The following is a 19,487-nucleotide window of genomic DNA, read 5'->3' on the forward strand; positions in this document are numbered from 1 at the left end:
TGCTCACGCTAAAAAAAAAGTTGTGGAGGGGAAAATCAGACCGAGAGCTTCACTCGTTCAAGAAAGAGTGCAGCACCCGCGAGAATTCGCGGGAAGATACACGAAGCATAGAAAAAATATCTCATAAGGCGGAAAAATTTGGTAATCTTTTTATTGAATTATATAACATACTGGAAAGCACACAAGAGAGAGAGAGAAGGGATTTTGTCCAATGACCTTGAGCCGAGGGAGAAAGTTGTCAAGTGGTCATGGTTATTCTGTCTCGCACGTTTATCTAAATGGAAAAATAATAATAATATACATAGCAGGCGATGCTTCTCTGTTTCTCTATCGGTTTTCTGTCTCACAAACAAGCTCGGCTGGCTTTATGGCGGTGCTCATTCCAGTATGTTAGAGTCCACCGTATACATCGCTGGATTTATAGCCGCTGCGTCGCGCATGCGTGGAGAAAAGCGTCCAGTCTATCATACGCAAGAAAGACCGTTGTCTCGAGCGTCGTCGAAGTAGTGTACGCTTGGAATAATTCGAATTATTTATACATATAAGGTGACTTGTCGTGAAATTTGAGATTTAAAAAATTGATTTTTATAATTGTCCTAATTTATGTGAATTTTAAATAACTAAATATAACGAATTGACAGATTGCGTATAGATTAATACTCTATCTTTGTTTACTGCGTGTAGCGCCAGTTAGTAGAACTAGTTGATGCTAGTTTCGTTCAAATATGATAATTGTATTTAATGCGAAATAAGGCTAAGTCACGCTTTTAACGTCAATTGTCCCATTGTTACATCTAGGAAAATCGTTTTTTGGTAAATTGTCATTGAAGCATATTTTTCATTTTGTATCTTTTTTTATATACACTACTGCTCAAAAGTTTGGAAGCATTTGAAAGTTGTTAACAAAATAAATACACATTAACAAAACTTTAATTGTTTTATTCATTATTACGTATATGGTGATCAAAACTGACAGTTACATTTATGATACTATAGGTTTCTTTAAAAATATATTAACATTAATTTTCTGTTTTCCTAAAAAAATTGATTACTTCCAAACTTATAAACAAAAGTGTATACTTTTATACATATTGTTTTAAATTTAACTGTGCAATGTGCATTTATTTTAGCTTATTTGGTTAAAGATGGTAGAATCGGATCGCAGTGAAGCTGATGAGGGAAGTATGGATACATTAGAACTGTCATCAGATTCCATCGATTCCGCCATAAAGAAGAAGAGGCCAAGAATGGAAGAAAACGTAGATAAATCAGAACTGTCATTAGATTCCATGGATTTCCCCATAAAAAAGAAGTCAAAAATGGAGGATTGTGTGGATGAAGCAAAAGATTTATCCAGTAAAAGATCTGAGATATTAAAGGAAAATAACGATGAAGCTATTTCAGATAAGAATAGTACAGATGAGTACAATACAAAAAAGGAAAAGCACATAATACATTCAGAAAATGGTCAAAATGAAACATCTCTGTGCAAATCAAATGAAATGAAAGAAGGAAAGAAACTTAAGAAGTTAGTAAAACAGGAAAATAAAAATAAAAGTTCTTTGAATATGGATGAAGATTCTGCTGAAATAAAGATTAATGATAAAGATGTAGAAGATGAGGTAAAAACATAAGTTTATATTAGACTTTTCAAAACAAATAATAAGTTTATATAAACAATTTTGTGTGTATACATATGCATACATATAGATTTCCAATTTTCAGAAATTTTTACTATTAACAATATTATTTTTTAACAATTTTGATCTAAACTTCTGACATCTTGACGTTGAAATAAATGATAAAAATTTTACGTATATATATATATATAAAACACTAGGTTTTAGTATATAAGATAAATAAGATATATTGACTACTTATGTGCTCTTATCTTTTTATTTTGAAATAGGCGAAACCATTCAAAGAACTTGTTGAAGACACAACTGTAATTTCTATTGCTGAAAAAAAAAAAAAAAAAAAAGAAGCAGCTGAAGAGAAAGAAGAGGAAGAAGATGATGCAGCTGAAGAGAAAGAAGAGGAAGAAAATGATGCAGCTGAAGAGAAAGAAGAGGAAGAAGATGATGCAGCTGTAATTGAAGAACAAGAAGATAAGAAAAATGGAATAAAAAAGGAACATATTATCAAGAGTGACACCACGGATACGGAAGTAGTGGACGGATTGGAGCTTTCAGTGGAATGCGCGAGTGAAAAAGAAGAACCGAGTTCTGAGAACGAAGATGAGAAAGATGCAAAACCACGACCAAAGACAATAATCGTTAAAGCTGAACCAAACAAGTCAGAATTGGAATGTAGTTCATCAGAAGAAGAAAACGATTCGCAAGAAGCCACTGACATACCGGAGAATAAATCAGAAAGAAAGAAGAGAAGAGGTGCGCGAACAAGTTTCAATAAAATAAAGGGTTCCGGATCTGAGGACAGCCGGAATAACAATTCCGATGAAGATTACAGTCCACGGATGAAAAGAAAAATGAAGAAATCTCCGGCGGTGGGGAGATCGACGAAACGCTTAGTGGAATCGAGAAGAGGACGAAATGGAAATGGAAAAAAGAATTCTTACAAAAAAGGCACTCAATATACGTCTGATGATAAAAATGCGGACACGACTTTAGCGGAGAAAGCTGACAAATTGGCGAAAAATGAGATGGAAGAGAAATTGTCGGAGAAGGAATTGTCGGAGAAGGAATCTTCGGCGGATAAGAGTGAAAGTGATAATAATTCCGAAGATGAAGAGAGACCCACAAAGGGTAAAAGAACAAGTCGCAGTAATGTTGTAAGTAACATAGTTTATTATAAATCTTTTACATATGCGACTTGCTAAATGTTTTAAAAATAAATTATAAAAGAAAAGTCAATCTTGGGCCTTATTAATAAAAATTATTAAAAAATAAATTGGCTATATTGACCCAGAGCCGGGTGTTAGATGCTCAATAAATAATAATAACTAAAATGTCAATTCAAACGTTTCGGCACATTTATTTCGGCCATTTTCAGTGATAATATCAAAGCAAGTAAACAAACGTTACAGAGGAAACATGAAATAATAAAACAAGTATGTTCCGTAAGGCTAACGCATATCGGTTGGAAAAATTTTTGAACGCTCGTTGTAAAATAAAATAAAATAAAATATAAAATGTAAATTAAAATAAATAGTAATAAAATAATACCGCAAACGTAAAGTCATCGTATAAGAAATGCAGGTTAGGAGATCTTACTTGAATGTCCATGATATAATAAAATGTATAAGTAAATGTGTCTTCAAATTCGAACCAATTATAAATCAATGTGTTCTAGTATGCGACATGCACAGCAACGCTCGGAAGACATTTTTCTTTTTGCCACCCTTTCCTTATGTTTAACGGATTGCAAAAAATGAGAAGCCGACGAGTGATCGGTCAATCTATGAGAAATATGAATAAAAGAAATAAAATAGAGACTATTATAAAAATGTGAAACGAATTTAACCCAACAACATGAATGGAAAGACGTTAGTCACATAAAATGCAAGAAAACAGAGCAACATTTACCTTTGATCTTAATAACAGTTGAAAATAAGAAAGTCCAAAGATTAAAAGGTTTGATAAAATGTTTTGGTGTCCCATTAGAAAGTTGAAGTCCTTAAGAATAGAATAAAACTTTGATATGTCCATTCGGATATATGTCAGATGAATGAATGATGAAATTGAATTGAGAAAAGATTTTGGTAGAAGGACAAGGGGCCGATCTATTAGAGGAAAAGGGAAGGGAAGTAAGGAATATGGAAGAGTGGAGAAAAGGAGGGGGATCTGGAAAGAGTCTAAAAGGAGGGAAATTTGCGAAGGATGGGTAGGTAAGAGTTAGGAAGGAAATCCGTGTCACTTTGTTTATTAAGGCTATTCTGTTGTTTTTTTATGTGTAACATTTCTGAAATTAACCTTTTGCTATAAGATGGTTCTCTATCTAAAACCTCGATTATAGCAAAAGGTTAATTTCAGAAATGTTACACATAAAAAAATAACAGAATAGCCTTAATAAACAAAGTGACACGGATTTCCTTCCTAACTCTTACCTACCCATCCTTCGCAAATTTCCCTCCTTTTAGACTCTTTCCAGATCCCCCTCCTTTTCTCCACTCTTCCATATTCCTTACTTCCCTTCCCTTTTCCTCTAATAGATCGGCCCCTTGTCCTTCTACCAAAATCTTTTCTCAATTCAATTTCATCATTCATTCATCTGACATATATCCGAATGGACATATCAAAGTTTTATTCTATTCTTAAGGACTTCAACTTTCTAATGGGACACCAAAACATTTTATCAAACCTTTTAATCTTTGGACTTTCTTATTTTCAACTGTTATTAAGATCAAAGGTAAATGTTGCTCTGTTTTCTTGCATTTTATGTGACTAACGTCTTTCCATTCATGTTGTTGGGTTAAATTCGTTTCACATTTTTATAATAGTCTCTATTTTATTTCTTTTATTCATATTTCTCATAGATTGACCGATCACTCGTCGGCTTCTCATTTTTTGCAATCCGTTAAACATAAGGAAAGGGTGGCAAAAAGAAAAATGTCTTCCGAGCGTTGCTGTGCATGTCGCATACTAGAACACATTGATTTATAATTGGTTCGAATTTGAAGACACATTTACTTATACATTTTATTATATCATGGACATTCAAGTAAGATCTCCTAACCTGCATTTCTTATACGATGACTTTGCGTTTGCGGTATTATTTTATTACTATTTATTTTAATTTACATTTTATATTTTATTTTATTTTATTTTACAACGAGCGTTCAAAAATTTTTCCAACCGATATGCGTTAGCCTTACGGAACATACTTGTTTTATTATTTCATGTTTCCTCTGTAACGTTTGTTTACTTGCTTTGATATTATCACTGAAGATGGCCGAAATAAATGTGCCGAAACGTTTGAATTGACATTTTAGTTATTATTATTTATTGAGCATCTAACACCCGGCTCTGGGTCAATATAGCCAATTTATTTTTTAATTGTTTTAAAAATGTTAAAACTCATGTTTGTAAAGTTGTAATTTTCTGTATAATCTATTAATTTTGTTTTAGTATAAAATAAGAAATACATTGTGTTTTAATAACGTTTAGCTAATATTGTACAGTTAATATATCCTTAAATTATTTCAGAAGCAAAAGGACAACAAGCAAATACAAAGATTAAAGAGATACTTAAGCATAGCTGGTGTGAGAATCAAGTATAATGCTTTGACCGATTGTAAAAATAACGCGTCACGAATTAGGCACCTGAAAGAATTGTTGGAGAAAAATGGTGTTAATGGAAGGCCAACGTTGGAAAAATGTAAGCGAGCTAGAGAAGAGAATGAAAGAATGCGGGAAGCATCCGAATTAGATGTGTCCAATATTATATCCGAAGGTCAGTATTTTCCAAATTTCGTTATTAATTTATATTATAACATCGTAGGTTTAATATATGTTAAATTTTGGGTTATATTTAGGACGTGTTACGCGCGCACGAAGGAATATGGATAACGGAAGAAAAGCAATATCTTCAGATACACCGCCGCGACACCGAGAGGCTCGCAATTCGTTCAAGCGAATTCAAACTGTTATTGATAGCGATTCAGAGTAAAGTACAGAATATTTGTAACAAATCCGCGATTATTGAAAAATACAAAGTCTTCTTAAGTTCTAAGTAAGCGCCTCAAGGCTTCCTAATATTGCATTTGTGTGTGTTATGTTTGTATTATTTAAGTTTTCATATATCGTGAACACAATTATTTTCTTCGATAATGTCTCCATGAATTAAAGTAATATGATATTTACGATATTAATTAGAAAGATGAGAGACTTATCAATTCGCTTATTTTTAATTATAATCAAGATAAATCGCTATGTAAAAGATTGATATAGAAGTTTTGAAAGCTTCAAAAACAGTTGCGTCTGGCATGAACAATGATACATTTCAGCGTGTATAAAAATATAAAGAGAAAACTAAAGTTGGAACAAAGATAGATGAAATTGTAAAGAAAAGGTTTGCTTAAAAGATGTTAATTTTTATAGTATCAAGAATTTAATTGTAATATATAAATATACATTGCGTATATGCATTGTGTATATGAATAATTGTAATTAATTATGTAATTTGCTTTTCATTAAGCCTATACACAACAACTTCAGGAAATGTTAGGAACACGATAATTAAGAATGACCTTAAAAATATCGATCACAAAATCTATCTTCTATTTTCATACTTGTAAATTGTGCAAAAGTTTATTCAAATCGACTCTTAACGTTAGAATAACCGTGCATCAGCAGAAAAGTTACAAAATTCGTTTCAATTGCACGAGATTATACAAGCGTAACTGTTTTATATAAAAATTCTATATTTGTTTTAATAATATTGATACATTTATTATTGTTCAAATATTTATCGATTTATTTCAATTTTAATACATTTATTGTTCAAACATTTTGTGTTTCGTATAATATGTACGTAGAAAATATATCTTAAGTATAAAGTGTAATATTTTTAAAATATGTATACACACGTATATTATGTTCATTATAATTTGTGAATTATATCTTCTTTTCATTAACTACGGCTTTATTCATTTATGAACTTTATTGGTGTTAAATGTATGCTTAACATTGTACTTTTTTATATATGTATATACGCGCATGTGATGTTCACATTTTCAGTGAAAATAACATATAAAAAATATTATATAGACTATTTCTTCATAAATGATTTATTGGTTAAGGAACTTCGAGATGCATTCTTTACTGCAAAACAATTTATCTTTCTTTATTGCCATTTTACCGTTTAGCAAGTTTTTCTTGCAACTATAGCAGCAAAAGCAGGCTTCAGTTGCGTGGAAGTTTAAGTCTTTGATAGCGACACCTTGTTGATCAGCGGCGATCACTGTGTTACATGCGACGCATGTTTTGGCGTAAGATTTTTGATAACAAGAAAGGCACAATGGACGATCGTTTTCAGTGATATATTGTTGCCCAGCCAATGGCACATCACAGTCCCAGCAACAAAAATGTTTTACATGATAATTGTGTCCCTCGGCAACCGTGTATTCTCGCACAAAGATTAACTGCAACAAAGAGCACATTAGATAAATTATTTTTTTAATTTTAAGTATTAATGACGTATACATGCGTCCTTTGAAAATTAATTGACGTATTTGCGTGTTATTTAAAAGAAAGATACATTTCGTCTAATTTTTCAATGATATTCGTGAGTTTTTAAGTGAATTTGGAGAAATTTAAACTTTCAAAGTGTCAAATTTAATATAGAAAGATCGTAGCATAGCCAAGTTGATTTCTAAGAGTTTTAACATTCAAATTTTTGACATCAAAATTTTAAAGTTTAAGATAATATTATTTTTATAAAGTAAAATTTATAGTATTTTGAATTTTTTAATTATGTATACATATATTAAAATTAAGTATTAACAACTATTTTTGAATTTAATCGATGTTTTGTCTTAACTTTTTGAATTTTTATTCATAAAAGCAATAAATTCTTGAAAGGATGTAAATGACAAAATTCACATTTTAATGATTAAAAAAATTTTATATAAAATATATTCAAATTTCTAATCGATCTCGATCTTAATAATTCAACATGTAAGCATCGTCCTGCACACAGCGAGCATTTCCTCGCTGAAGCGTGTTGCACGTGAAAGAGGTTGAAGAGTTAAAAAATAAATTACACAAGGCGTGTCTTCACACATACTTACTTCGTCGCAAGCGAAACATCGAGGGATTTCTAAGAATGCGGCCAGGTCTCTTCCGCAGTACAACTGATTCTTGTAGTAAAAGTAGACCAAGTCCACCAACAATTCGTCGCACACCGAGCAAACGAAGCATCCGGGATGCCAGAATGCATTGTTAGCTTTCTCCGCGGTTATAGCGACGTCACCAACGCGTATATCCTCGTGACACTTCTCACAATTATGCGGCTTCGTCGAATCTACTCTTAAAGCTTCCATGGCGTCCTTTAAGTATTCCGCGTGCTGCGTGTTGCGTTGCTCGTTGAAGTTTTCGACGACGTGAGGGAACACCTGGTTCTGCAATTGCTCGGAATGAATGACGGTTGGACGTAGAACTGCGTTGTTGAGCGCGGCTTGCAATGGACTGGCGTTAACAGAAGATTGTGAATCTGATGAGTGTGAAACAGCAGGATTCGTGCAATTAGATTTGCTCGAATTCGTTGCGACGTTAGGCGCCTCCGTCGCTGACGAATCACTCGTCCCTTTGTGTTTCGATAGCCAACTGCATTGCTTTTCGTCATTTATGTTAGCGATAGTCGATTCTACTACTTGAGATGGTTGTTTATGCGTCTTTCTCTCAGATTCTAAAGGAGACTTTTCCGCTGAAGTTTTCGTAAGATTTTTCACAACCTCTCTTCTTTCCGGGTCTTTGTTACTGCTCGTGTGATTGTTCTTGATTCTGCCCTTAAAGGGCAATGTATCGCTCGCGTCCAACGGTCGAGATGATTGAAGAGCAGCGTGCAACACTGGATTCTCCGCCGCGTTATATTTGTCGGCGAGTTTATTTCGTATAAAAGACAACTTCTCCTCGTCTAGCGTGCTGCCTATAATGTCGTTCGCGTGTATCGCGCTGGGTGGAAGGAACGCGTCCGCCAACATGGATTCCGCGATAGAAGCCGCCTCGCTGTCGATGGTTGTGGAATGCACGAAACACGGCGCGATGTCGTTCAGCGTCTCTCCATGTCTCTCCGTAGCGCTTCTTTCGTACGGCACGTAATTTCCGGAAGTGTGCGTCTCACGAGCGGATACAATTTCCTGCTCGGCGAGACACGCGGGAATCGAAAAGTTAACCACTTTGCTATTTATGCCTCTTTTGCTCGCGGCATCACCTGCGGGTTCGATATTCTCGCAGAATTTCTTCTCGATTGGTTGCGACTTTGCGATATTGGCGGATACATTATCCACTGGACACTTGTATTCTTCCGCGGTATACACTTCATTGTCGTTTACAGCTCCAATATCCTGTTTATTTGGAGTTTTGTACAGATGCTTTGATGGGCTTTTTGCAGCGAAGCTGCTTGGTGTACGTAATTGAACACCAGTGGATGGTACGTGAGGTTTTCGCTGCGGACTACGTTGCATGTCGGTTGCGTTGATAGGCGTCATAAGAGAACGATCGAAGGGACGAGCGCCTAACATCTGAAAATACCATTTGTGTTATCTACTCGTGTATATTTTTAACAAAACATCTCACATCTCATCGTCTCTTGACACAATCATCAAAAATTTGAATCCAAGATTTGAATGTATTATTTTAATTATATATTATTACTTATACGCAAAAGGTTTTTCTATTTAATTCGATTCTTACATTCTGATTCTCTGTTGAGATTATGTACTTAATTCTCGTAAGCTCTAAGTATCTCAATCTGAGATTAGTGTATATTTTAATGTCTCGATGCGGACGAATAAGTTTCAATATAAAAAATAAAATTATTTGGCACATTAACAACCACGTTGGCTCCATTGTATTATATTTAATAAATAAAATTTTATAAATTCAAATCTTGGATTCACTCCTACTTCTTGCATTATGTGTTTATAAATAGCGCAACAAAGAATTATTGAAATCACACTCTGACCTGTTATTAATGTATTGATAATGTATTGTAAAAACTTACCTTCATAACTTTACCTTGCCCCACATATTTCTTTATGCTCTCTAAATATTTTTCAAACTGCTTCTGCTCTTGTTCACTAAGTTCGTCGCATGCTTTATGATTGATATCGTGAAGTGGTAGCTGTTTCTGTAATAATTGCCTCCTTAAAACGGCACCGGTAGATCCTTTAATCGGCAATTTCTCTGCTGGCAAAGCTTTCATATAATCCATAGCGAGTTCCTTAGTCGTATCCGGCGGCACCCATTCGAATATCGTTTCACCCTCATGGTGTTTCCTGTTATTTATTTTCAAACCTAAAAAGTAAATTTTAAAAAATTAGAAAAAATTAGATATACACAAATATAACATAATCAAACAAAACCTGTCCATAAGAAGTTCTATTTTATCTGAAGTTAAAACAAAAATTATGTCACATTGTATCACAAATGAAAATTAAATTATTTAATTTTATATAATTATAAAAACAATATATATATATCATTAGTAGTAAATGTTATTTTATAAGAACTTTATCTATGTTTAAAAAAATTGCAGAAATGTCATTTTGACATACACCAATAAATAGAACATAAATATAATACATGTGACACATACACATGGATTTCTTCCTAAATTTTTTACTTGGCCCGAATAACAGATCAAACTGTAGAAAATCATCGTCATCCACATCATGATCATCCCGACCGCATTTGCAATTCTTGCAGATCTTTCGCCAAAAATGCAGGTCAAGCCCGGGACATCCGGAATTACAATTAACGCACGGCGCACCAGCTCCAGTTTCATGCGCTAAACGCGGCTAAACAAAGAAGTAGATGTTAATAATCAATCACAATTTTATGTATACACAATTGTTCCTTTTGATTTCCTATCTCCATTTTTTCTGACTTTTCATAAAAGTAAATATAAGAAAACTTGTGACAAACCTTTCGCTTGCGATTTTCCAGTTCCAACAACCATTTCGGCCGATCCACAATATCCTCCATTCTCTGAGATGAAAACAAAACGCCAGTACTTCAGAAGACCAATTTATTTGGTATGATTCATCGCTGAATCACGCTTGTCTCGCTCTTCAGTGTGAAATCGAAACTTATCTCAGTCGCAGTCACTTAGCGTACGACATAAACGTATGTGAGTCATCGCACACGCCTTAGTGAATCTCATTTTTTCGCCTGTCTTTCAACTGTACATATTTACCTATGTCCTGGTACGAAAGATTGCAATTCCTCCTTCGAAGCTGTTCTACCATTTGACGGCCAATGAACTGCTACGAAGAGGGGGCGCCTTCAGAGGCCGAATGAAGAGGGGATAAACAGCATTGGGCCTTACACAGGCGTTTGATTGTATGTTGTGTTCGCCATACGAAGTTTGCGAACGTTTTATTGTATTGTTATTGTAGTTTAATAAAATTCTAAATTGTCAAAAAGAAACACGCATGTACATACAACTTCATTCATTGATTATAACAGAAATGATGTAGTATTGGTTGTATTTCAAACAGCAAATTATTTTTATCTAATTTTACATTTATTCTTTTTCAGTTTCTTAAGTTTTCGCATTTTCTCATTCCTTCTTATTGTCACTCTCTTATTCCCTTATATTCTCTTTTATTCTCTCTTAATCAATCTCATTCTCTTATTTTCTCTCATTCTTCCTCAATATTTCTCTTATTCTCTCAATTTCTTTTATTTTCTCCTATTCTTTCTTCATCTACATATATATACATCAGCATTTCGTACAATTATATTGAAGTTCAAACTGTAATAATTTTCAAACTTTTGAATCTGAAGTTAGAATTAAATTATTAATAGCATAATTAAAGAAATCAACTTTACTCATCGTGATCAATTGTCAACTGTCATCGGCAATTTCATGCAGTACCTAATAATACAAGCTAATTCAAACTCGAGAGACTTCGAATTTTATTCAATACATATTCGAGAATATTTTAGTACAAAATATTCGACGAATAATTCTAACCTTAATCACAAAGAAATATAACACGCGTTTTTATTACTAACTTCATATATAATATATTTTGCGAAAATGTACAAAAAATATTGAAAGATTGAGAGCTTCAATTCTTACAATTAGACGTCTCGAAAGTGTCTCGTGTGATACTTGACTAATATTTTTAGACTCCAAAAGCTGCGTCAAATACCTCTTGTGAAATCTACAATTAAATATGTAAGCATTAATTATTAAATGAAAAAAATGTGAAATTGTAAAATAAATCTATTTTTACAACATAGAAATAAAAAATATAGTACCTTTTTTTTCTTAAATTTTTTAATTAAAGCTATATCTTTTGCTAATTCCTCAAAATCTTCCTCGCTTATTCGTTTCTTCTTCTTTTTAACCGAAACTGTTGTTGTAAACTGTTGCTTTAATTTCCTCTTTTCCTTCCGTTTACCTCGTTTCTCCTGCTTCTCAAGTTTTCTTTTTTTGCTTTCCGACCAGGATTCGGTTTGCTTCTGTTTACGTTTCAGATTAACCGGCCAAACGCCGGTGTTTTGATATTTCGTCAATTTTTCCATTCTACGCAGCTCGCGTTGCTGGTTTACGTAAGATATCGTGTTCACATCAATGTCAGGGCCGACGAAGAACGACACGTCCTTTCCTTTGAGCTCAGGCATTTTTGGCATTTTCAACAACCCAAAGCCCATTGCCAGCTTTCCCAAATCAATGTCTTTTAATCGAAGAATTAAATTACATTCGTGTTTGTTATATGCTTGTATGTATGAAACAAATGCGCGATTTGCTATGTCGAATATAAGTCGGTCCTTTAGCTGCAGCTGCCTCATTTGCTGCAAACATTCTTTCACGGTGTCCTCGTCCAGTTTTGTTTCTGTTTTTTGCAATTCTACCTTCTGATTTCTTTTAATAAAGTCTACATATGCATCTTCTGTTTCTAAAAGAAATAACAATGCATTTCCTTCATTTCCAATCCGCGCGGTTCTACCGCATCTATAAATTTTGAAGAACAAATAGGTTTTTATTAATTCAAATATAATCAAATAATAATCAAATAATAAATTAATTAATTCAAATTTAAATCAAATTCTTTATTGACGAAAATGATTTCTACGAAAAAGAAACAAATTTACGTAAAAATTTATTTCGTTTACGTAAAATTATATTTCATGTCTTTAGGACACTGAATTTAAATCTATAGTCAAAATTTTAAAATTCTGAATCCAATATGGTAAAAATAAAAATTTGATAGAATTTAATAGAATAAGCTTTAGGGATCTGAATATTACGATAAAAATTTTTTGTAATCAAAGAATGAAAATAAATTATCTAACACGATTAAATTCGAAAGAGTTGCTGATCGACCTTTAATTTAAATGTAATATGTTTAGAACACAATAAATTTTTTGTGCTTTATAAATATTCTCTTAGGTTTCAAAATTTCTGTGTCACATTGGATCCCGAAAAATCTTACAATTAGATAGAAATCAAGTTCAACAAAAATAGAATTTTTTAAATTTACATCTACTATGTTAAATTAAAAAATCTCGATTAAAATTTTGCAATTTAAAAGAAACTTTTACCGTAAATTGCAAAAATCCTACAAATAAAAAAATGTTTCTTTTTCTTCTTTAAATGCATATATAATATTCTTTCAAATATATACAAATAGTAGTGATATATATATTACGTAATATCATTACCTATGGACAAAACTACTGGCGGTGGAAGGAGGGTCATATTGTAACACCCAGTCTACCTCTGGTATATCGATTCCACGAGCCATTACGTCTGTACAGATTAAAATACCACTTTGGGCACGTCGAAATGGCTCAAACACTTTATATCTTTCGTTCTTCATTTTACCATGTAAGGCAAATATGTTTATAGACGGCAATAATCTGTAAATATATATATATATTTGCATATATACGTATATGAGACTTTTTTCATTTAACTTGGTACAAAAATATAAAAAAAGCAATTAATGGTTTGTTTACCCCTTAACTGTTAAAAAAATTGTTATTATCAAAAATAATTATAAATAAAATAATTAATTTAAAAAAAAAACAATCATATTGATATAAAAATTATATATTCAAAGTTCCTTGGAAAATTCAAATTAGCAATAAAAATTTTAAAATTTAATTTTGCAAACACAATGTGAAAACTATAAAAATTTAAACAATATATATAAAACATTTTCAAGGAATTAAAATTTTAGGAATCATAATAAAAATTAAAAAGTAATCTATTGGTATAACATCTATTGGTTTAATTAAAGTTAAATGACAAAAATATTAAAAAATAATAAATTTTATGTCCCTTTTTATAAAAATATTTTTTTAAATTTCACAATTTTGTTGTCAGACTCAAATTTAAAAAGCTAAAATAATTTTTAGAAATTAAGTTTGCCATATATATTAAATTGTTATATATATTGAAATCGAAATTTTGACAAAAATTCGAATTTTGTGACTCAAAATTCTACGGTATTTTGCGAAAATTCTATAGAAAAATGTTTTTTTTTAAATTTTATAAATAACGCACATATGTATCATTAACACTGGTGGTCAATTGTCAAATACATATATGCATTAATACTTAAGTGTGGATTAACGTTTAATATCTGAAATATACCTTACATTTTTATAACTCGACTGAAGTAATCCACACACGCACATGTAGAAAAAAATATCATATATTTCATTTCAAATCCCACTAAACGTATAAAATTTATCAATACTGATAACTTATTGTCAGGCTGAGCGATTGTGTAGCTATTGTTCAAATTTATAGGCGTCGAGACGTTAGACTTCTCTTTTACAATGATCAGTGCTGGATTTCTCAATCCTGCTCGAATCAATTCCCGCAGTTTTTTTGTCTGTGTTGCAGAAAATAGTCCTGTCCTTCTAAGACGCGGCAAATAGCTCAAAATGATGTCTAAAGTTCCAGAAAAACCGAAGTCTAATAATCTATCTGCTTCGTCTAATACAAGAAACTCCTAAAATAAAAAATACATTCGGTTAATAATTAGAAAATATTATATTATATGCTCATGAGATAATTGTAAAAAAAATTAATTACCAAAGATTTTACACAAAAACCTAAATTTATAGAACTACAATTTGAGAAGATGTCTTCCAATCTACCAGGTGTAGAGACAATAATATTTACTCCTCTCTTCAATTTCTCCACATCTCTTTCACGTGGTCCTCCTCCAACCAGCAATACTTGCTTCAATGATGGAATATTTTCCAAGAATGTATCCAAAATTTTGCTAATCTGTGAAGCTAGTTCTCTTGTTGGACTAATTATTATCGCTCCTATTTCCATAGTCTTCCATTTTTCTGACCGCCTCTGTGCATGTATTATAAAACTTTTTAATATATATTTTTATTGACAAATGTTATAAGCAAATTATAACAGTTTATATTTACAAGTATTAGTGCAAATTATATTCAATGCAGAGGAGAGAGTTATGCCATAGACTTCATAATTATATTTGTATGAATGGAATATATTTTATTTACATAATGTGTATGCATAATTTTTCCATATAAATAATGTGAATTATGTGTATTATTTAAAAAAGTAAGAATAAATTTATTAAACAGTTAAGATATCTAATTTTGCACTTCTCACTATATGTATATATGCACATCAAGAAAATAAAGAATTTATTCTCTAATTTTGTCTAGTATAGTGAACAAAATTTCGTAAGACACTTCTACTTTATGTATAAAAAAAAGTCGGAGCATCAACATCTAAAGTAATATTAACACGAGAAAAATTTTATTTTATACAAAAATAATTATTAATTAAGTTGCACTAATTATTTCACAAACAAGATTAAAAAACATTTTTTAGAAAAGGAGCTATTTGGAGAGATTAACATGTTATTGTTGAGACTCAGACAAATCGATTCATTTGTTTTTTAATATAGAGGTCTAATTTAATGAGATCATATTGTACAAAAATAAGAAATAAGGTTATATTATGGTCATCCTATTAATCAAAGTTAATATTCAATATACTAAACAAAAACAGTCAATAGATTAAAGTAAATTTGCATAATGAATAAAATTTTACCTGTAATATTTCCAACAATGGAATGAGAAAAGCAAGTGTCTTTCCGCTACCTGTGACTGCTTCTGCTGCAACATCTTTACCATTTAATAATAATGGTATACAAGCTGCCTACAAATATAATTAATATGTTATAATGTATAATATAATTTATTTCTACACAGTTATTGTAATATATTACCTGAACTGGTGTCATATTGAAATATTTCAACTGTTTAAGTGTTTTTAAAACAGGATCACTTAACCGCACATCTAATTCTTCCCATTTTTGTGTTTTCATTGTAAATTTTTATCTTAAATTGTTTATAATAATCCTTACTTAGTGGTTGGAATATCGAGTAAAATTACCTATTGATAATAATAATTTAATCTGTAGGTAAACTTTATCAATATATAGAACAATAGTTATTGATATTTATTTTAGGTAATTGAGAGGTAAAGTCTAAAAGTTGGAACAATCGACCCTAAATAGTATTAATAACATAAGTATAATAACATAAGTCATATAAACAAAACCAAAGAATCTAACTTGCTTCAATTACAATTGCAGTGCAATACTCACACGTGCTTGAATCAAAGAGACTGAAGTTAGTAGGTCTGTTCTTTACAGCTGAACTGGCTACACTTGTTCAGAATTTATCTCTTTCCCTCTACATTGGAAGAAGAAAAATATCAGCATAAAATGGTGTTATATTGTTTTGTGGAAGGCTGCGTATCGAGAAAATATAAAAAAGGGGAAATAAATGACTCCAGCCTGCAGTTTCACGGGTATTATAAAAATTATTATTTTCTAACCTAAACACTGTACACAACAACGCATTATTAGGTCTGTTTTTTATAGCTGAACTGGCTGCACTAGTTCAGAGTTTATCTTTTTCCTTCCAATGTGGAGGGAAAAAGATAAACTCTGAACTAGTACAGCCAGTTCAACTATAAAGAACAGACCTATTGTAGTATAGTAAAGTAAACTTTCCATGGGTAATTATTCAGAATCGCTACCTCACCTCCAATTTTGATCCAATTAGGCTTATTCGACGCGTTTTTGTGTGAAATAAAACTTTTCTATGTGAAAAAAGTGTCGTTCTGCCCCGCGAAGCGAGATGTTTAGTGTTAAAAGTTGACAACTTTACAGGTTAGGAAATCTGTCATACGGACGAAGTATAGCGACCGGGGGGGGGGGGGGGGGGCACACTATCTCCATGCATATATTTTCTACGCGAAGCGAGGTTCTATATGGGTTTGCAACTTTCCACGCGAGGTTTTTAATTTTGCAAACCCATATAGAACCTCGCTTTGTGTGGAAAATGTATACGTGGAGGCAGTGTGTTCCGCCTCAGTATTGCTACACTTCGTTCGTATGACAAGTTTCCTAACCTGAAAAGTCTTCAACTTTAACGATAAATATCTCGCTTCGCGGGGCAGAGCGACACTTTTTTCAGATAGAAAAGTTGTATTTCTCACAAAAATGCATCGAATAAGCCTAATTGGATCAAAATCGGAAATAAGGTAGCGATTCTGAATAATTACCCTTTCCATGAAAATAAAATTAAAAATAAATAATATATATACTTATTCAAAATATACAATGCGTTCTTTATTTTGTTCTCACTGCTCTAAATAATTATTCTCTTATATATAGATTTCCAAGCTGTCCAGCAATACGTACAAAGTGGGTCGAGGCTTTTCATAATTTAAACAGTCAAGAAATTGCTTCATGCTTGCCAAAAACCAGCAGAATCTGCAAGTTGCATTTTTCCTCTGACTGCTTTGAGCAATTCGGATTCTCTTCCATTCGTTTGAAACCAAATTCTGTACCGAGTATATTTCCACGTGCTCGCAAACAAAGGTATATAATGACATAATTTTGCATCGTATCTATTGTATGTTATAAAAATTAACAAAATAATATTTGCATGATATACTGAAAGACCTATGATTTATTTCTTGTATGTTGCAATTTGGAAATATCAATAAAAAGTGCTAAATTCTCAAAGCTTGTCTTGGAAGCATCGACGAATATTATCGATAAGCAAGTAGAAGCATCAATCAAAGAGATTGATTTAGCCAAATTATTTGATGATGAGGTGCAAATGGAAAATTTGTCAGAAGAAGTTCAAGATGTTTCTCCCATTCACAAGTAAGTGAAACAAAAAAATTGCACTTGACACTCAATCTCGCAGTGTCTGCTTTTGCGGGTGTCTCAGCAGGCTCTCATTTGTTTTTACAGTAGCAGTATTATTTGTACGTATTCTGTATACATTCACTCATAGCAAATTATTTTATTATACCAATTGTTTGTAGTGATCATGATGAAATGATGAATTTCAAAAAGGATAATGTCATCAAAGGCATAATCCAAACTCCAAAGAAGTTACTTCGCTATCCTGGTGATATTAACGACAATATTTTACAAAATATTACGCCAAGGACAAGTATACGCATAATAAAAATGCTGAAGAAAGAGTGTCAGAAAAAGGATAAAATCATCAAACGTTGCCGAACTCAACAAAATCGCCAGAAGAAAAAAATTGAACATTTGACAGAATTATTATTTAAAGTGAGAAAAAAATGTTTACTTTAAAATTTTTGTGATATTATGCAGGTAAGCATGTCGTTGAAAAAGTACCATTACGAATGGACATTTTTGCTAAGGGTTTACTTTTAAAAACTTAAAACTCATGTAAAACCATGAAATTTTTAAATAATGAGAATTTCATGGTTTTACATGAGTTTTTAAGTTTTTTCAATTGGTCAATTTTCCATTCGCAATGGAAATTTTTGCTAAGGGAAAAGTCAGGAAAAAAATACAGTGAATTTCTCACGAGATGAATTTAGGTTTTTCCGATTGCGGTTGTATGGTTGTTAAATTTCAAACATACAAGATTGATTGAGAACTTCAATATTTTAGAATCGTAGGTGGAATTACATTATACTGACGTTAACTTATTGATTATAATGACAAAATTATGCATTATTTCGATTGCTATTGTAAACTATAATTTCATATCAATGTATCGTAGATTTTCATACATAAGTAACTATATATAGAGTGTAATAGAAAAATAAGTCTCCCAATTCATAGTACATTTTGTATTTTCGATGTAATAGTATTGTGGAGGTGAAATCATCCAATAAATATATATTTTTGTAAATTATTTTTTGTATTTTATTTATGAACGGAATATTTCTGAACAATTACAAATGCACAGGCCATTTCAGATGAGACTACGATTATTCAGGATGTACAAAAAGGAAAGATAAATGGTAAATATTCATCGCAGCTTCGGTCGTTCGCTCTTACAATTAACTTCTACAGTCCGAAGGCGTACAATTACATTCGACAAGTTTTCTAAAATAAGTTACCTGTCCCTTCCACAATACGCGCGTGGTATAGCAATATTGATTGTTCACCTGGGTTCTCGCAGCAATCAGTGGATATTTTAAAGAGGAAAAGCAAAGCAAGTGAAAAACAATTATTTGCCTGCCTAACAACGGAGGAAATGGCTGTACGCAGACAAGTGCAATGGAGTAACTGCAAAAAGCGATACATTGGATACGTAAACCACGGAGATACAACCGAGGATCCTGAGAATCTACCCATGGCGAAGGAAGCCCTGTGTATTTGATTACCGGGATAAACAAACGATGGAAGATACCAGTAGCCTATTTTCTGGTAGCTGGATTAATAGCAGAAGAACGAAATAACGAAGAAAGTTCTTGAGTTCGTAGCTTCATCAAAAGTG

General features: G+C 32.0%; 4 protein-coding genes across 13 annotated transcripts; 2 read left to right on the top strand and 2 right to left on the bottom strand.

Annotated features, from left to right (window-relative positions):
- The first annotated feature begins 2 nt into the window (after nucleotides 1–2).
- Nucleotides 3–6,595, top strand: LOC105674799 (uncharacterized protein DDB_G0286299). 7 transcript variants are annotated; one of them, XM_067354063.1, is made up of 5 exons: nucleotides 3–141; nucleotides 1,146–1,622; nucleotides 1,910–2,791; nucleotides 5,166–5,412; nucleotides 5,495–6,595. In XM_067354063.1, exons 2-5 carry the CDS (start codon nucleotides 1,146–1,148, stop codon nucleotides 5,626–5,628), a joined length of 1,740 nt encoding a protein of 579 aa, XP_067210164.1. In that variant the 5' UTR covers nucleotides 3–141; the 3' UTR covers nucleotides 5,629–6,595. The 7 variants fall into 7 exon arrangements, with proteins under 7 accessions (XP_067210164.1, XP_067210166.1, XP_067210160.1 ...); XM_067354065.1 differs by lacking the exon at nucleotides 3–141 and adding an exon at nucleotides 208–546 and having other exon boundaries at nucleotides 5,169–5,412; XM_067354059.1 differs by lacking the exon at nucleotides 3–141 and adding an exon at nucleotides 210–546 and having other exon boundaries at nucleotides 1,131–1,622.
- On the bottom strand, nucleotides 2,785–11,022 carry Tes (Testin). Of its 3 annotated transcripts, XR_010889955.1 has the most exons (7): nucleotides 10,879–11,022; nucleotides 10,608–10,789; nucleotides 10,279–10,480; nucleotides 9,685–9,977; nucleotides 7,751–9,202; nucleotides 3,546–7,102; nucleotides 2,785–3,418 (listed from the first exon to the last, which is right to left on the bottom strand). XR_010889955.1 is itself a non-coding variant. In XM_067354056.1 (5 exons), exons 1-5 carry the CDS (start codon nucleotides 10,665–10,667, stop codon nucleotides 6,749–6,751), a joined length of 2,361 nt encoding a protein of 786 aa, XP_067210157.1. In that variant the 5' UTR covers nucleotides 10,668–10,999; the 3' UTR covers nucleotides 2,785–6,748. The 3 variants fall into 3 exon arrangements, 1 of the variants encoding a protein (XP_067210157.1); XR_010889954.1 differs by having other exon boundaries at nucleotides 10,608–10,999; XM_067354056.1 differs by having other exon boundaries at nucleotides 2,785–7,102; nucleotides 10,608–10,999.
- A 646-nt stretch (nucleotides 11,023–11,668) lies between these two features.
- On the bottom strand, nucleotides 11,669–16,394 carry LOC105675534 (probable ATP-dependent RNA helicase DDX55 homolog). Its single transcript, XM_012372793.2, has 8 exons — nucleotides 16,307–16,394; nucleotides 15,926–16,092; nucleotides 15,748–15,855; nucleotides 14,743–15,015; nucleotides 14,301–14,659; nucleotides 13,359–13,556; nucleotides 11,952–12,648; nucleotides 11,669–11,854 (listed from the first exon to the last, which is right to left on the bottom strand). Exons 2-8 carry the CDS (start codon nucleotides 16,022–16,024, stop codon nucleotides 11,816–11,818), a joined length of 1,773 nt encoding a protein of 590 aa, XP_012228216.1. The 5' UTR covers nucleotides 16,025–16,092; nucleotides 16,307–16,394; the 3' UTR covers nucleotides 11,669–11,815.
- LOC105675699 (THAP domain-containing protein 6-like) lies at nucleotides 16,377–18,899 on the top strand. Of its 2 annotated transcripts, none has more exons than XM_067354066.1 (4): nucleotides 16,377–16,512; nucleotides 17,384–17,590; nucleotides 17,723–17,881; nucleotides 18,046–18,899. In XM_067354066.1, exons 1-4 carry the CDS (start codon nucleotides 16,427–16,429, stop codon nucleotides 18,323–18,325), a joined length of 732 nt encoding a protein of 243 aa, XP_067210167.1. In that variant the 5' UTR covers nucleotides 16,377–16,426; the 3' UTR covers nucleotides 18,326–18,899. The 2 variants fall into 2 exon arrangements, with proteins under 2 accessions (XP_067210167.1, XP_067210168.1); XM_067354067.1 differs by lacking the exon at nucleotides 16,377–16,512 and adding an exon at nucleotides 16,931–17,250.
- Nucleotides 18,900–19,487: the final 588 nt, after the last annotated feature.

Source organism: Linepithema humile, chromosome 4, assembly GCF_040581485.1.
Source record: "Linepithema humile isolate Giens D197 chromosome 4, Lhum_UNIL_v1.0, whole genome shotgun sequence".
Taxonomy (NCBI): Eukaryota; Metazoa; Arthropoda; class Insecta; order Hymenoptera; family Formicidae; genus Linepithema; species Linepithema humile.

What these genes read in the sequence shown, in the direction of transcription:
- LOC105674799 (XM_067354063.1), top strand. Translation starts at nt 1,146, where the DNA reads ATGGTAGAATCGGATCGCAGTGAAGCTGATGAGGGAAGTATGGATACA. An exon ending in ATAAAGATGTAGAAGATGAG is followed by an intron (nt 1,623 to 1,909) that starts GTAAAAACATAA and finishes ATTTTGAAATAG; the next exon opens with GCGAAACCATTCAAAGAACT. An exon ending in GAACAAGTCGCAGTAATGTT is followed by an intron (nt 2,792 to 5,165) that starts GTAAGTAACATA and finishes AAATTATTTCAG; the next exon opens with AAGCAAAAGGACAACAAGCA.
- Tes (XM_067354056.1), bottom strand. Translation starts at nt 10,667, where the DNA reads ATGGAGGATATTGTGGATCGGCCGAAATGGTTGTTGGAACTGGAAAAT. An exon ending in TGGAAAATCGCAAGCGAAAG is followed by an intron (nt 10,481 to 10,607) that starts GTTTGTCACAAG and finishes TTCTTTGTTTAG; the next exon opens with CCGCGTTTAGCGCATGAAAC. An exon ending in GGCAAGGTAAAGTTATGAAG is followed by an intron (nt 9,203 to 9,684) that starts GTAAGTTTTTAC and finishes TGGTATTTTCAG; the next exon opens with ATGTTAGGCGCTCGTCCCTT.
- LOC105675534 (XM_012372793.2), bottom strand. Translation starts at nt 16,024, where the DNA reads ATGAAAACACAAAAATGGGAAGAATTAGATGTGCGGTTAAGTGATCCT. An exon ending in CATTGTTGGAAATATTACAG is followed by an intron (nt 15,016 to 15,747) that starts GTAAAATTTTAT and finishes ATACATGCACAG; the next exon opens with AGGCGGTCAGAAAAATGGAA. An exon ending in AAAAATTTAAGAAAAAAAAG is followed by an intron (nt 11,855 to 11,951) that starts GTACTATATTTT and finishes ATTTAATTGTAG; the next exon opens with ATTTCACAAGAGGTATTTGA.
- LOC105675699 (XM_067354066.1), top strand. Translation starts at nt 16,427, where the DNA reads ATGGTGTTATATTGTTTTGTGGAAGGCTGCGTATCGAGAAAATATAAA. An exon ending in CCACGTGCTCGCAAACAAAG is followed by an intron (nt 17,591 to 17,722) that starts GTATATAATGAC and finishes ATCAATAAAAAG; the next exon opens with TGCTAAATTCTCAAAGCTTG. An exon ending in GATGTTTCTCCCATTCACAA is followed by an intron (nt 17,882 to 18,045) that starts GTAAGTGAAACA and finishes AATTGTTTGTAG; the next exon opens with TGATCATGATGAAATGATGA.